The sequence below is a fragment of the Leptidea sinapis genome, chromosome Z (assembly GCF_905404315.1).
Source record: "Leptidea sinapis chromosome Z, ilLepSina1.1, whole genome shotgun sequence".
Classification (NCBI taxonomy): domain Eukaryota; kingdom Metazoa; phylum Arthropoda; class Insecta; order Lepidoptera; family Pieridae; genus Leptidea; species Leptidea sinapis.
The window spans coordinates 18,532,394-18,549,011 of record NC_066312.1 but is presented as its reverse complement, the minus strand read 5'-3'; the positions used below and the strand labels follow the sequence as shown (position 1 = coordinate 18,549,011).

The 16,618-nt window shown below is 34.9% G+C and overlaps 3 protein-coding genes across 6 annotated transcripts in view; 2 read left to right on the top strand and 1 right to left on the bottom strand.

Annotated features, from left to right (window-relative positions):
- The window catches only part of LOC126978420 (disco-interacting protein 2), a 73,597-nt gene that overhangs the window by 35,083 nt on the left and 21,896 nt on the right, over positions 1 to 16,618 (top strand). For all 4 annotated transcript variants that reach the window (XM_050827193.1, XM_050827192.1, XM_050827191.1 and 1 more), the window contains 3 exons: positions 5,261 to 5,389; positions 7,028 to 7,243; positions 12,136 to 12,257. In XM_050827193.1, coding sequence (XP_050683150.1) covers positions 5,261 to 5,389; positions 7,028 to 7,243; positions 12,136 to 12,257 — 467 coding nt within the window. The remainder of the gene's footprint in view (positions 1 to 5,260; positions 5,390 to 7,027; positions 7,244 to 12,135; positions 12,258 to 16,618) is intronic.
- On the top strand, positions 12,464 to 15,118 carry LOC126978440 (uncharacterized). The gene is made up of 2 exons (XM_050827231.1): positions 12,464 to 12,869; positions 14,175 to 15,118. Exons 1-2 carry the CDS (start codon positions 12,574 to 12,576, stop codon positions 15,061 to 15,063), a joined length of 1,185 nt encoding a protein of 394 aa, XP_050683188.1. The 5' UTR covers positions 12,464 to 12,573; the 3' UTR covers positions 15,064 to 15,118.
- On the bottom strand, positions 12,857 to 15,548 carry LOC126978444 (uncharacterized). The gene is made up of 2 exons (XM_050827237.1): positions 15,124 to 15,548; positions 12,857 to 13,703 (listed from the first exon to the last, which is right to left on the bottom strand). Exons 1-2 carry the CDS (start codon positions 15,305 to 15,307, stop codon positions 12,961 to 12,963), a joined length of 927 nt encoding a protein of 308 aa, XP_050683194.1. The 5' UTR covers positions 15,308 to 15,548; the 3' UTR covers positions 12,857 to 12,960.

The window sequence follows — 16,618 nt, the reverse complement described above, 5'->3', positions numbered from 1 at the left end:
TGGGCTATATGAACTCCAAAATAAGAAGGTTTTTTTCTATGGATTTGCAAAGTAGAAGAAAAAATCATCTGGTATTAAATATTTACTGAATTTTGAACTAAATAAACCAAGGTATATTTTACAAATTATAGGAAAGTAATACCGACTTCGGCATCTGTCCCTGTAGGCGGTGATTCGTTCCTAAAGCTTGGAATGAGCCGTAAGGGCGTTTTCAATTTAGACGTTTCGTGTCGAACCGCTGCCGCCGTATGTTTACCGTGCCGCTAGTTATAACCCGCTATAGTACGGTGGCAGTCCGACACCAAACGCCTCAATTGAAAGCGTATCTGACTGCCGTACGTTTGCATACCAGTTATGTGACATCAGCTCTGAAGTCTATTCATCGCACTACAACACCGTACAAAGCGCGTACACCTTCCTTAAAGGCCGGCAACGCTCTTGTGATTCCTCTGGTGGTGCAAGAGAATGTGGGCGGCGGTGAACACTTAACACCAGGTGACCCGTACGCTTGTTTGTTCTCCTAACCCTAAAAAAATAATAACCAAAATGAATGCGTGGTGCTTGCGACGTTGCCGACGTGCTGTTGAATGCGCGCAGTACCGCGGCGCCGCGAATTCCGCACGATTTTTATATGTATTTATTTCAATTAAGTTATTGATAATACTTTTTATGACATATTACAAAAAAACTACTCACTAGATCTCGTTCAAACTAATTTTTGGTGAAAGTTTGCATGGGAATGTACATCATATATATTTTCTTTTTTAGTTTTATCATTCTTCTATTTTAGAAGTTACATGCGAGGAGACACATTATACCACTTTGGATGTGTCTGCGCAAACTATTCAGTTCATGAAAAAAAAAAGTGATTTTAGATTTTTTGATTTTCGAAGACCATAGAGTCTGGGTTTGATGAAAAATTTTTATTTGTTTCAATTCTAAGTATGGGGAACCCGCAAAAATTATCGTTTTCTTCTATTTTTGTGTGAATATCTTAATGCGATTCACATAATATATCTACTTACCAAGTTTTAACAGTATAGTTCTTACAGTTTCGGAAAAAAGTGGCTGTGACATACGGACGGACGGACAGACAGACATGACGAATCTATGAGGGTTCCGTTTTTTGCCATTTGGCTACGGAACCCTAAAAAACGATCGTCCTAACGCACCGCTTCTGTACCGCAGCAGGCTGTCAAGAAACGTATAGATTGAAAGCGCCCTAAGACAGGCTTGCCGCGTCTTGTACCTACATTTATAACAAGTGACATACTTTCTTGGGCGTTGAATTGACACAAGTGGTTGTGATTGAATATTGCTGCCACGAACGAGTACATCGCATGATACCTACTCTCGCAACAATCTTACATCCTTATTTATCTCACTATGTTATATACAACTGTGTTGCTATGGTCTGCGCACTCCATGTTTATTGTTTTTAACCAGTAAATGTTACTGTTAACTATATATTGTTGCTAATCTGTGCGGACTTTGTATATTGGTATTTTTGTTATGGTGCGCAGTTCGGCTTCGGGCAAGACAAACTAATCTATCGGGTACCATACACATTCAACTAACTTAATTATATCTTCTATTGTTTATATGAACAAGGTTCCTTTGTTCGAGAAACTATTTTACGTGATTTTAAACCATGACTGCCAAAATTTTCGTAGTAACTTTTTACTTACTGTGTTTGTACCCTCTCAGAAAAAAAATTATAATTTCAAAATTGAGGATGTGAATAAATGTTGATAAAATGATTATATTTTATGACATTCGACGTGTTACCAGGTCGATATCACATGGGTAACTTAATAAAATCGTATTTCACGTGTTGCAAGACAACATCATTGAACAACAATATTGAAGATAAAACATCATCCTCCTAGCTGGTCGTAATTAACTAAATTCCTCATTACTTCACCTTAATTGTATTAGTACATATATTAATAATTATCTCATATCTTTTCACAGATGATATAATAACAACAAAAAATATTGGTGTTTGATTCAATAGAAAAGTGTGAAGATGTAAAACAGGAACAGATTGTCGGCCATTGAGGAAGAAATATGAATTTCAACGTTGACATTCGCAATTAATAATAATTGTATGCTTTCGGTTGTTGTTCGAAATGTTGCGGAAAATAAACCGCATAGCGCAAACCCATCTCCATTTGTAACAACAGCCAGCATATTGAATCAGGGGAACACTTTACAGACTCTCTGTGTTATAATATTTTGTGCTATTTTAGTTCAACTTTCGGCCTTGCCAAAAATTGCAATGCATTCTATATAGAATGCTTTATTATCTTATAACTATATAAATTACAAAACGTACTCCGTGTTTGTCTGTCTGTCGGTTCGCGATACTCAAAAATTGGGTACTTAATTTTAATGACGCTTTCAGTTAGACAGTGATTAGGTATAGGATGGTTTAGGTGTATAATATTTTAAAGTTTTGTGTATAATGATCGAAATATGTCGAAGATTGTTAGAGATGTCTGTAAAAATCAAGGCACCTGGGAGCAATATGCGATATAACATAACAATGTATGGTGGGCTCTTTTAAAAACCTATAGTAATTTATAAAAACAGATCAAATATTATAATGTCCTAATTGGATAGCTATTGAGATAGATTCAGTATCAAGCCTTATTAAATTAAATACTATTGATACCTTAAGCAATGAATGCACATTATGATAGCCCTTTAGACCATAAATTTAAATAAACATAGTGTTATGGCAAAACAAAATCGAAAGTAAAAGTAAATTCCGGCAGCCCGGAGTGGACGCAGTACGACTTCTGGCAAAAGAGTTCGTTTGTGACGAAATAACTAAAATGATGAAGAGGATGTTTGTCTACATAGTTTATTTAAATACTTACAATAAACTGACGACGTAACTGAAGGATAAGAAATAAAATATTTTTAAAATACTTCGCGTAGTGTAAACTTACATTAAATCAACTTCACACATGCAGTATGCAACATGCTGATGCGACACTGATGTTTTTTAAAAGTATATTTCAACTTGTTAACCATCAGGCCCAAAAGTCCTATTCTCCTTTAGGATTAAACAATCAGCAATCTCGACATACTTCAGATTAACATAGTGCTACAGGGAATGGAATTGTGTTGTTTTAGTATTGCACAAAACAACGAGTAACGTAGGAATTCGAAGGTTGTTCGAGCTCCAGATATTTATATAGATTTCGTAGACTCAAGTGATTGTCAATAATACAATAATTGTAAACACGTTACTTCAATAAATTTATCTTTGGCTATTGCTTATGAGCAACGCATGCGATATTATCAAAAGGAAATTTGTTTAAGCATTTAATTGCTAGAATTACGTGAATTCAGCGTATAACCTCGATCGCCGTGGGAGATTTCCAGCAAAACTATTTTAATTACAACACGGATATAAATGAATAAGACGTAATGGTGAAGTTAACTGCTTCAGAATTTGAGTATAATTTTACTATTGCGAACTTAGACTTGCTTCTATGCTATCTATACATTTGAAGTCATCAATGTCACAAGGCATAAACTAAGAATAATATGTAAGCCAAAGAGGTTGTAAATACTACGTAATATGAGGTGGGACTGTCTAAGTTAAAATTAAAATTTAGTTTAGTATGAAACGTGCAGTTAATTGACATAAGTTTGAAATAGCTGTAATTAGAGTAATGTGATTGGCGACGAAGTAAAATCCGGGTAAGTTTAAAAGCGAACAGTTGCTTTTAAAACGCAGTGGATTTCGGCTATCTCCGTGTTTTTTTTCATACAATTGAGTGAGTCATTTTTTTCTTAGAGAGTTTCGCTAGGCTGATCTAAGCATCCGCGTCATAACGTTGTAAGCAGTTTGTTCTTGATTAAAACATTTTGAAAGAAATCTAATATTATATTATATTCATCAACACGTGAAAATTTAAATTAATGATTTAAATTTTATATTATATAACTATTATAACACAAAAATTTTACACCTATTAACACTTGTAAAATTAAGCTTTCTGGCACTATGTCTCTAGTGACTGGAGGAAAGCTACACAATTTAATATTTACAAAAGGGATGAATAACTACTAATTACTATATTTAATTTATGTTAACGTATTTCGTAAGTCACTAACAAGACTATATTTATTTTTAGGCGATAATCTATTAACGAAAAATTTATACCAAAACAATATTTGAGATGTAATAAATAGGCTATGGAAGCACGTTTTATGTTATTCATATAGGCCGGTAACGCTCTTCTGATTTCTCTGTATTCCTCGTATGTATGTATGTATGCTCGTTTGTTCTTCCATTAAAAAGATCAATCATAATATGATATTCTCTTAAGTGTAATGTTAATATACTAGAACTTACAGATTTACTACACAGCGTCATGAGACATTCTTTATTTCTCATCATAAAAAGTGCAATGTGGTGTTATTGTGGTCGTATAAATCACACCATAACTTATTTCGATGATGCTGCAACAAATATCCCAAGGAATTGCAGAAATGACAGATTTTTGATCAAATCGGGATCAGCATCACCATTCCCATTGCAACGCTCAATATTTTATGAGATTAATGATATTTCTTGTATTTTAATGTCAATTATCAAACATTTCTTCCAATTTATTTACAATCATATCTACTATTACCATAACTCTCGAGCTCAAAACACACACACACACACACAAAATTTAGTACATATTTGCACCGTTACTGATGCCAAAGAAACCTTTCAAATAAACTCGCTTGTAATAGATCCCGTCTGGTCTCTAGCACTCGCATCCGTATGTTATACGAACTTTATACTCTTATCGATAATAATAGCTATGCATGTGTAAGCAAAGTTTTGTTTTTCGAGATAATATAAAAGTTGATGAAGCATTTTTTTTTGTTTTTATAATAACTACATTGTTGCCTTATTTAACACTTCGAATAATATCTAAATAATATTTAAACATTTGCACTGAATAAAGTTGGGCTTTATATTAATAAATCTTTGCATTTTACGAGTGGTATGCTGTATGGGCCATTTAATATAAACATATTTTGAACTAAGGAAGTGGCTTGTAGTCTTTTTGACTTTGTGTCTCTTCTTTGAAAAAGAAATGTTTATTGACAAAATGTATGCAAGCCTTGTATATTTGAAAGCATGTTATGAAATGAAAATCGTAGTATAACAAGAAAAGCTTCTTATTTTTTAATTATTAATTGCATGCGTGTGGTCATTTCCTGATCAATCGTTCTATTGCAGAGGTCAGGCAAGAAGCTGTCCAACAGGCTCTAGCTGAAATGCAGAACAGGCCTAAGCCATCCCTGCCGATGCCTTCCAAACGAACCTCCATGATGGCTAAGAGTCCCGACAGGGAAAGGCACGATCTTTGTAAGTCTTACATTATTTCTTGGCATTTTATTCATGTGTGATTTTATTCAGCAAATACAATATTTTGCGATAAAGATTGAAATTTTATGAACATATTCCTTGAACAACACTGCAGCCTGCAGGTTTAACAGATAGCAAGTGATCACTGCTCGCTTGAAAACTTTTTGAAGCTTTAGTTGTGGGTCTATTCTGATCACACTACTTTTTTAATTACTGGACCAATGAGACTTAACTTCCTATGTTTCAAATAAGAGGCTGCCTATTATTTTGGTTCAATCAAGATTTCTGAAGGACACTTGATTGTAATCGGCTGAGAGTATCTATCATCTGAACGACTTACTCGTCTCGTCACTTTTTTATAAAAAAAAAAACACCCACCTTAAACCTGGATGTACCTCGGAAATTATTTCTTATCAAAATTTAATTGTGAGCAGAAATGAACTGTGGTTAATGGCCATATCTAGATATAATGAGGACTATGGTAATTCAGTTGAGACGAGTATTATTAAAGAGTCTTGCGATATTAAATTGTAGTAAATATAATCAATAAAATGACTTTCGTTGTACAAAGTTGCTTGAAGGTGTGTGTATTATATTGTCCGTAGCGTTTCGTTCTTGAAGCATTTCAAATTCAATACGAATAACTTATTACCCTTTTGTAATGTAAGTATTTCAACTAAAATAGTGCTACTTGTACTCTGCAAATAGGTATCATATAAATAAGTACGAACAGTTTATTCGATTACCTATGTACGATCAGGTACGGAGAGTAAGCTTTATAACACCACGCGAAATGGTTGCACTATTACAATGATCCGTGGCATGTGTGAGTGTCCACTGCCTGCTTGTTGCGTACGCGGCGAGAAGCGGCTAGAGGTATTGGTTGTGTAAATGGAAATAACTCATTATATGGTTGCATACTGTTTCGTCTAATAATAATCTAATAATAATTCTATAGCTGCTTAGCTGCTCTCAGTTTATCGAACAAATGGTTCGATCTAATCAGTATTTAAGTTTATACAACACGCGGACCTCAAACCACTTAGTATAGTTGCACAAATAACCTAACTAAAATTATGTATTATACTAGTTGAACTGGCAAACACTGGGTTAGATTCTCAGACCTACCAAATATTACTACATATAAAATTTCATAATAATCGACCTCGACGTTCGGAGGACTATGGCAACTAACACTGTGACACGAGAATTTTATATATTTAGATTTATTTTTATAGATATATTATAAAACCCGTAGCTAAACTAATAATAGCGTCGAAGATTTTAATGCTTTTCTTAAATTATAATTTTTATGTCCAAATAATTTACACAGATAGAATGAAAGAGTAGAAAATACAATTAATTCGAAATTATTTAATCAGAATGGAAACAGTGCAATGTGAGTTTGGTATTTCGGCACACCTCTTAGTCCATTATATCAGGGCCCGGGTTCGATGCCCACTAAAACTTATTCAAATATGTGTTATACTAAATTCACGCATTTATATTATCAAAGTGACATGACCTTCATAATGTTCCAAGAAAATAAAACAACGGATGATCATCACTTCTCGTGAACGTCTACTCGTTTCGTCTTTTAAAAAAAGTGTTTATGTTCTAATAATTTGTTCTATTTAGCTTCAAGTTCTGATGAAGATTCGTGCGCTGGTGACTCGGAGCTACCTCCTCCACCGGAGCTGGGGTCACCCCCCTCGCGGCGACCAGCTGCGCCTCACCCCCGCCCAATTGCACACCCGCTGCCGCTGGCACACCATCACAATATCAGGGAAAAGAAGCACGCGCTCCGGGAGAAGACCGAAATAGATCTGTCTGAAATCACTCAATTCCCCGCATGTATGTTTATTGTTTTTGTCTTCATTAGTTAATTAAGGATTAACAGTTGTTCAAATATTACAATATCATAAATTATGTTTTAATCTGTTTTACAATACAACAATCAAAGAAATGAACAGTTAAGCACAATCCTCAACTGTTCATTTCTTTGATTTATAATTTTTTTATGGCGAGGATTCACCGCGATCGTTGTTTTACTTTTAATTTTGGCCTTCAATTTTAAAAATAATTACGCTGTTTTAATATTCAAATTAGACTAATAGTCAAATTAGCATATAAAACCGGTTGAGAAAACGACTGTTTTCAATCAAATTTAGATAAAATAATGTATTTAGTTACCACTTTTATAACGTATTGGGTTAGTTTTTAATGTAATTAGCTTATGTGCTATATCAAATAAGTGCGCTCAAGATACAACCTTATACTATGTCTTGAATAATATTATAAAAAAAAATAGTATAACTGTACAAACTATCAATATTACACTCGGGCCTTTGTTCCCTTTGAACAAAGTAGTAAATTGCAACAGCAAATAACAATTTCGAGATTGTTTTCTTTACTTGTTCGGTGAGATTATGTTAATCGCCGAATTTGATGATTGTTAGTCGATGGGGATCGTGTGATAGGGCTTTATTATATATATATATATATATTCACTAGCTTATTGAGTGCCTGTGTCGCAAAGGGTAGCCTCCCAATATGATGTCTTTTTCCCGCATTCATATGTACGTTTATCACTCTTACCGTGAAAGAAAACATCGTGAAGTAACTCACTCACACATGCGAGGAAATTCAAAGATTGTGGGTTAAGTTGACCAACTCGCAAAGTACTTTTAAAAAAGTGCTTTAATCCCACTGTGTTTAAACTCAAAATAGATGCACAGTAGACGTCGAGTTGCAGAAAATAGCCCGTGAATACCTTTAATGGCTGTAGCTTTTGTTGAGATATAGAAGCTTCATTTTCTTACCGCTTCAGAAGACTGAATTCGTTAGTATTTGATGTTTATTTCAACTTTATATTTCCTAGTGTTTCTGAGAAAAAAGGGGACTTAACGGAGCGACAGTTGATCCTATTGATAAGGATTCCTTAAAAGATAAAACTTCTCTTGGTGCATTGAGCGCTTTATTCTGAATTTATACAAAGAGACTGAGGGGCCTCGAGTTGACTAAGGGTGTCCAATCAGTCAGAGCAAAATTTTCAATGTTATTTTATACAAAATTGTAATTTTGTAGTTATTCAACAAAAATTGGTAGTATTACGTATTATTAGTCTCGCTTTAATGAACTTTTCTTTCTTTAGTGTAGTCTCAATTATCACACGCCGTATTTATTAGTTACTATCAAATTGTCACTTTCATCGTATTATCCTATTATATGACTTAGGCTTTCGATGGGGGAAGGGAGGTCCCTTCACTTTAGTGTACTTTTTTTAATTAAAATTGAAAAGCATGGAACCTCAGACCCATAAATATAAACAAAAACACCTCTGAAAAAAACCAATTCGCCTCACTGCGGCAATATAACTTCATATATAGCATACTTACGTTTCTCGAAGAGTGATATTTGGCGGTCGTACATGAAGAAGCAAATGAAACATTAAAAATAAATATTAATTGACAAATTTAACCATGGACACCACGCCATACACGCAGATCGCTGGATATGGAAGTGACAAGGGGAACACGGACCTGTCGGTGCTTGCGTTTCACTGAGGAAATTATGGCGCATTGTGGTGATGAATCCACAGTTCATTAGTTTATAAAGGCATAAAAGGCATTTATTTTCTCAAAATTTCCTTTACAATTCTTTTTGTTGTCACTTCAAACACTACTACCGCTTCGGAAACAAATGGCTCTCTCAGAAAAAACAAGCGGCGCAAGAAATTCTCACAGCATTCTTTTTTGCGCTCTTTTAAATAAAATACACAATATTGTACTGTCATTGTTGTTGCTATAAAATAATCATAATCTTTTCACAGGCTGTCCGTAACTTAGATATTCAGCTGTGGAGTAGTAGGATTTACGATAGAGCTATTTTTTAATAATACACTTAATGCCTGAACAGTTATTGGGACTTTACTATAAAATTGTATATATTTACCCTTAAAGCTATTATGTATCGGAATCTGTTATAGGAATTGGTTATCGTATTCGAAATATTGTTCTAAATTTATGTTTTAATGTTATTTCACGATTAGAACGAGAATACTATTTTAATTACTCTCTTTCAAAATCATTCATGTCTCGCACCAGTCATATTGTATAATGTAGCAACTGGATATAGTATCATAGAACGAAACAATGAACGGGGAACTTTGTAAGTCGAAGTTTAATAGAGGTATTTGAAACTAACTGGGAACTTTGTTCCGGATTTCGAGTGCATGTTGAAGTTGAAATTGTTGCTAACGACATCTTGCAGAAATTAAATTTAGTTATTATAGATTGTTAATTCTGTTAAACTTGTGAATTGTTCACAAATTTGTATTGAGCTACGTTAATACCAAACATAACTGTTCGATGACTGTACTTGGGTGATATTTCACAGAAACTACTGAAGAATAGTAATAAATATCATGACATTGTTTTTTTTTAATTTGGTCCTAACGCGTTATAACCTGGTAACCATAAAAATGGCATTACCAGTATTAAAGCACTCACGTGTATATTTATGGGTGTGTTTAAGTAAGCTCTTAATAAAACAAACACTATATTATGTTCCCTAAAGTAACGTTGCATCGCATAAAAAATAAGAAGAAGATATTAAATCAAATAAACGAATCCCATCGCAATACTTGCGGTTCAATACAGAATATTTGTTTTCACAAAATATCGTCGATAGATTCTTATATTCTAAATCCCTATTCCAAATATATACCAATGTATATTGAGCTCATGTTGATATAGTCGATCGATTGAATAAATAAATAGGGCTTAGCCTATGCTAATGCCTATGCTGGACAGTGGACTTACGATCGATGCTTGCGACGTGGACTAATTCGATATAGTTCGATTTTAGTGGACTAACATTCCTCGCAAAAAAAAACTTAAATTGTATACCTACGTATTGGAATAAACTACTACCAGTGGGAGGCGCCTTCGCACAGGAAGCCGGCTAGATTATGGGTACCACAATGGCGCCTATTTCTGCCGTGAAGCAGTAATGTGTAAGTATTACTGTGTTTCGGTCTGAAGGGCGCCGTTGCTAGTGAAATTACTGGGCAAATGAGGCTTAACATCTTATGTCTCAAGGTGACGAGCGCAATTGTAGTGCCGCTCAGAATTTTTGGGTTTTTCGGGAATCCTGAGCGGCACTCCGTTGTAATGGGCATGGCGTATCAATTACCATCAGCTGAACGTCCTGCTCGTCTCGTCCCTCATTATCATAAAAAAAAAAATAAAAAAAAAAACACGTTCTGACACTTCGATCAATCATTGGCCACGTCGGGGGAAAATAAATAATGTAAAAATTCAAAGAAAAATAAATACAGAATAACATACATACTAAATATAATTACATATTAAATTTAATTTTAAGAACTTTCTCTTTACTAAACACGTGCCCCACAAAAAACCATTCACAAAAAACCGACACTTCAGACATGTCGAATTTCATTCAATAATCGAGTTATGCGACAAAGTAGAAATAGTTAATTCGATTTATACCGATATCTCATTGATTTCCACGAATCATCGAATCGAAAAATAAAATGGGAGTATGTGCATTCGTACTAAGGTGGACTTTGATCATGATTTTTATATTTCACTTTTGAAGTATATGATATATGACACAGATGAAGTTACTTGCAAAAGCTCGTGAGTAATATAATGGTAGCTTTCTTTTATTTTTTTACAAAAAAAAATAACTAATAAAACGTGAAACGACACAAACAAATTTTACTCGAAATTTCTGTGCTCTAACACTATTTTGTTTTATTTATTTAATATACAGGCTGTGTTGAAATATCACAACATTTAAAAATATGCTGTTTTAAATATCATAATATTTAAAACCTGTTTAAGCTAAAAAATAAACCTAATACCAATATTGAATGTATTAAACTATAAATGCGCAGTAAAATTATTGCTATCCTTTAAATGTTCTTTGAAGAAAATTTTATAAGTTGTTTCCATAATTATTTGAAACAAATTTTACCGATATTTTTAAAACTGATAGCCATTCTTCATAATAAAATGCCAGATTAGTAGGTGCCAACAGCGCATGTAACTCTAAGCTCCCACATACTAAGAACAACGAAAAACGAAAGTAAAAGGGTATGGATACCTCACATCACTCGTTACACCAGACATACTCTTTCGTTCCAGGGTATACCGTTCTTTCGACTCGATATGGCAGTGGAATCTGATCGTATGTCTCAGGGTGCGAGCGCAGTGCCATATGCTAAGCTAAGGTTGTTTTGCAATACGTTAACCAGTGTACCAGTGGGAGGCTCCTTTGCACAGGATGCCGGCTAGATTATGGGTACCACAACGGCGCCTGTTCCTGCCGTGAATCAGTTATGTGTAAACATTACGGTAGTGTTTCGGTCTGAAGGGCGCCGTAACTAGTGAAATTACTGGGAAATGAGACTTAACATGTTATGTCTCAATGTGACGAGCGCAATTCGAGTACCGGTCAGAATTTTTGGGCTTTTCCAGAATCCTGAGCGGCACTGCATTGTAATGGGCAAGACGTATCAATTACTCTAGTCTCGTCCATTACTTTCATAAAAAAAATTGTTACTGTGATGCCGCTTAGCAACAGCGGAACTGCCATTACTACAACATAACAAATTTTAGCGTTAAGATAATATCATGTACGCAGAAATATTTTAGCAATAAATGATCCTATATAAATATTTGATTTGTAAGTAACTCAGTATCGTTTTATATCAGATATTCAACCAGACGTAACGCACACGTCTGCGGGTGCAAGACGCAGCGGTGCTCTCGTCGCCGACAGAGTGCAGTGCTACGCCCAGGCAGAAGACACAGGCACAGGCACTGGCAGGTGGAAGGTAAGACTGACACAAAATATATTTTCGTACTATATCATAATACTACCGTCTCTGGATTCGCCGGATTGAGTTTGAAATTGGTACAGTAAGAATTATTTAATGACGGTAAAATTCGTTTTTAAATAGTTTTCTCTAATTGGCAAATCACACAACTCTGTATTGTTATATATAGTGAATTTTATCATTTGACTTGTTTATGTATTTCAATTAAAGCTAAGTTCATATGGCCGCGCGGCACCGCGCGCCGACGCGCGATGTGAGAGTTCACATGACAGGGTATATACGAGCGCCAGTCTGGCATTAACATTGATATACAATGGACGTGGAGGAGGCAATTTGCTTGTGGATTTTATATAGAAGACTGAGACGTCGCAGAAGACGACAAAGGCGATACTGGGTGCATCCAATATTAAGTGACAGACTTTCTTCAAGCCTGTTTGTCACCTTATACCCTAAGTTGAGGTTACATGAAGAAATTTTTTTTAATTATTTCCGTATGTCAGTTGCAACCTTTGATTTTTTATACGATTTCATTGAAAATGATTTAAAATCCAGTGAAAATGCTGTAAGATATTGCATATCACCAAAAGAAAAACTCATTGTAACATTGCGGTAAGTTAACTGTTTATTAATCATAATCACAGTAAAAATTATAAAAAATAAGAAATTATGAGCGAGGCTTCTTGGCAAATTAACTTTTAGTTTAATTGAACAGATCTAATTCTTGAGAATCTTCGTATGACGGGTCACAAGTAACATCACCCGGGGGTGATGTTGCTTGCGATGAACTTGTGGGAGGTGAAGTGTATGAACTAGTTGTATAGCCATATTGTGTTGATTCTCTATCAGAGTACTGCATTGGGTTGCTATATTGAGAACTTTGAAATGAAGCATGATAGTTTCTGGGTGGTCGTTGTGAGCTATATGAAGTAGACGGGTAGTTAAAATCTTCAAGTGGCTGTGCTCGTGTAGCTTGGTATCGTTCTAATAAATTATAAATTTCAATTTTCAGTTTTAAACGCCGGTTTTCAGGAACTTTTTTTATTTCCCTAACCAATGAAAGACAAAATAATTTATCTTCATCGTCATCTTTCTTTTCTGCTGCATTATTATTTCGAGTATTTATGCTTTGTTGTAAAAGATTTGCAAAATGTTCATCGGCAGGGTGAAGTTTGAATTTTTTCCGGGGCACATTTTCTGTTGAAGCTTGAACGCCGCTGCTGTTAACTGCACTATCCAAATCAGGATTCTCTGTAACTTCCGCAACATCAAGGCTGTTGTCAGTTTTTCGTTTCTGGACAACTTGTTTAAGAAATGACAATCTTTGGAAATACGAAAATGAAGATGGTGTTGATGCTGAGGAACCAGACTTCAAATGTTTTGTTTTCTTAAGTTCTTTTACATAGGCATCTCGTAAATTTTTCCATTTTTTTTGCAAAATCGATCCTAGAAAGTAAATAATTAATTATTAGTTTTCATTGCAAAACTATTGAAAAATGTTGTACGATACGGGTGCATAAAGAGTCCTTATGACCTACTCGTACTTTATGCAAATTGTACTTTGTGCACTTTAGGCTCACGTGCCACACTGTAAACACTCGCTATGAATGTGTTTTCTTTGTAGCACTTATTCAGTAAAGATTTCCTTAAAAGAAATAGACATAGACATAGAATTAGGAATAGGAATAGGAGTAGGAATAGGAGTAAGTAGGGGTAGGAATAGGTATGGGAATAGGAATTTGACGAGGAATAGGAGTAGGAATAGAAATGGAATATTTATCGTGGCACGTGAGCATATGCACTTTATGCTCGCGTGCCACACTGTAAACACTCGCTATGCTTGTGTTTTCACTGTAGCACTTATTCGGTAAAGATCTACTTTATGCACGTGTATCTTAAATAACTATTATGTTACAGGTACCTAGCAACTGGTTCTTCATTTGCAGAGTTACAATATGGTTATAAAATTGGCAAGTCTACGATATCGGGTATAATTAAGCAAGTGTGCCAAGTTTTTTGGAGAAATTTAAAAACTTTGGTCATGAGTCCACCAACAAAAGAAATCTGGACACAAATATCTATACAATTTGAAAATAAAGCATATTTTCCAAATTGTGTTGGAGCGTTGGACGGCAAACACGTTCGTTTAATACAGCCACCAGAATCAGGATCAATGTATTACAATTATAAACACTTTTTCTCATTAGTTTTAATGGCTTTATGTGATGCTAACTATTGCTTCATATGGATAGACGTTGGAGCTTACGGAAAAGACAGTGATTCGGGTGTTTTCAAGGAAACGTCATTATTCAAAAAACTCTCAGAAAATTCGTTGAACTTACCAGAGCCTAGATCTATCACAAATAATGAGAGCGATGCATTTAAACTACCATACGTAATTGTAGCTGACGAGGCTTTCGCTATGACTAAAAATTTGATGAGACCCTATGGTGGTAAAATGTTGTCAAAAGAAAAAAAAATATTTAACTACCGCCTTTCTTTAGCACGAAGGTATGTCGAATGTACATTTGGCATAATGTGTAACAAGTGGCGTATCTTACACCGGCCAATAGACGTGAAGATAGATTTTGCTGTTGATATCGTCAAAGCTATTTGTGTTTTACATAACTTGGTAAGGATGAGAGATGGTATAAATCAGGATGATATGATCAATCCAGCGCCATTACCTAATGTGAATCCAACTAACAGTGGACGAGCAATCCATGAAGTAGATAATATTCGAACTAAATTCACAAATTATTTTGTTACTGAAGGTAAATTAGATTGGCAAGATAAAATGGTGTAATAGGTGATGATTTTATAAAACTTATTTTAAATAAATAAAACTAATTAAAAAACAACTTACCCAAATTTTTCTTTTTTTCTTCGGAATCATCATTTTTGCAAAAAATTAAAACTAGTTCTTCCCAAGACCTTCTTTTTAATATTTTATTTGAATAATCCTTAGAGTTAAGATTCCAAATCGCATCTCTTTTTTCGATTTCGTCGATAAGCAAATCGATAGGCACAATGTCATCTTCGGTACTCATTGCATCGATCTATGTGTCTTTCCGTCTCAAGGCGCGCGGATCAACTGAACAGGTCGATACAGGTTTGAAATACTTGGGCCGCGCGGCAGCGCGCGGTTCTAGATCTTGCGCGCGGGTCAGAGCGCGCCGCGCGTTGGCGTGCGGTACCGCGCGGTAATGTAGACGATAATTATCGTTTATATTGATCTTGTGCCGCGCGGTTCGTAGTTCCGCGCGGTACCGCGCGGCCATATGAACTTAGCCTAATTGTTCAATTTAATTGTCAAATGTTCAATGGATAAAGCACCAGGAATTACTCCGAAATTGTGTTTTGTACATTCTTAATTTTTTTCGAATACTAAAAAGCTCTGATGCCAAATATGTGAAGCAAACATTTACATTGTTTGGAAAACAACTCTTATTTCTTAACAGTAGGTTGTAAGAAATTCTATTTATGGGCCAAATATTGGGCAACTGAATCAAAAGGAAAAGTTTTTAGAAGTGTTGTGAAATTGTACTGTACTGTACGAATCTTTAGATGTGCATTGAATTTTTCATTTACTTATTAGAAATGAGCGGAAAAACGCGTGTCGCCCGACAATTAGACGAGAGACAGTGATTTATTTTGATTTATTACGACTTTAGTTGTGGTCTTAATAACAACAATGTTATGATAGACTTTGATTGGCGAAGTGACGAAGCCCTGTCTCGTGCGTCTATTAATAACTGGTTTAATTAATTTAAATGTCGTCGAACCAATATTTCTGATTATATTTGCGCAGTGAACATCCTTGTACGGTAACCACTTTTATGTTATTATTGTGCAGCTAACGCAGGCTTGATTGAAATAATAATAATTAAGATTGCAATACAATTATGCTTGATGAAAACTGACATATTTCGATGAGCAAATACCGAAGAGTCGCGCTCTGCTCATAAAAGATTCCATCGTGTGTGTGACAGTAAAGAATAAGGAATAATATTTATAGAACTCTTCATTAGGTATTTGGATTATTCATTTTCTAAAGAGATGCTGTGTGACGCTCGAAAATGTGCTGGTGTAACAAAATACAAGGTCAGTTTCCTAGGTAGTTGGAATCATTTTCAACAAAGTTCTCACGATAATTTTAATGTTAATTTTTACAGCTCTTGAAGATTACTATTTATCTTATATATAATGATAACGTTTGTTTGTTCGTACTTAAGTTGTGTCACCTTAAGCCAGCGACCTTGAACAAGTGGGGAGGAGCTTGTGTCACTCCCCGCGCAACGTACCCCCGCAATTCATATTTGTTAATATCGCCATGCCAATATTAAACTTCCGATAAGGTT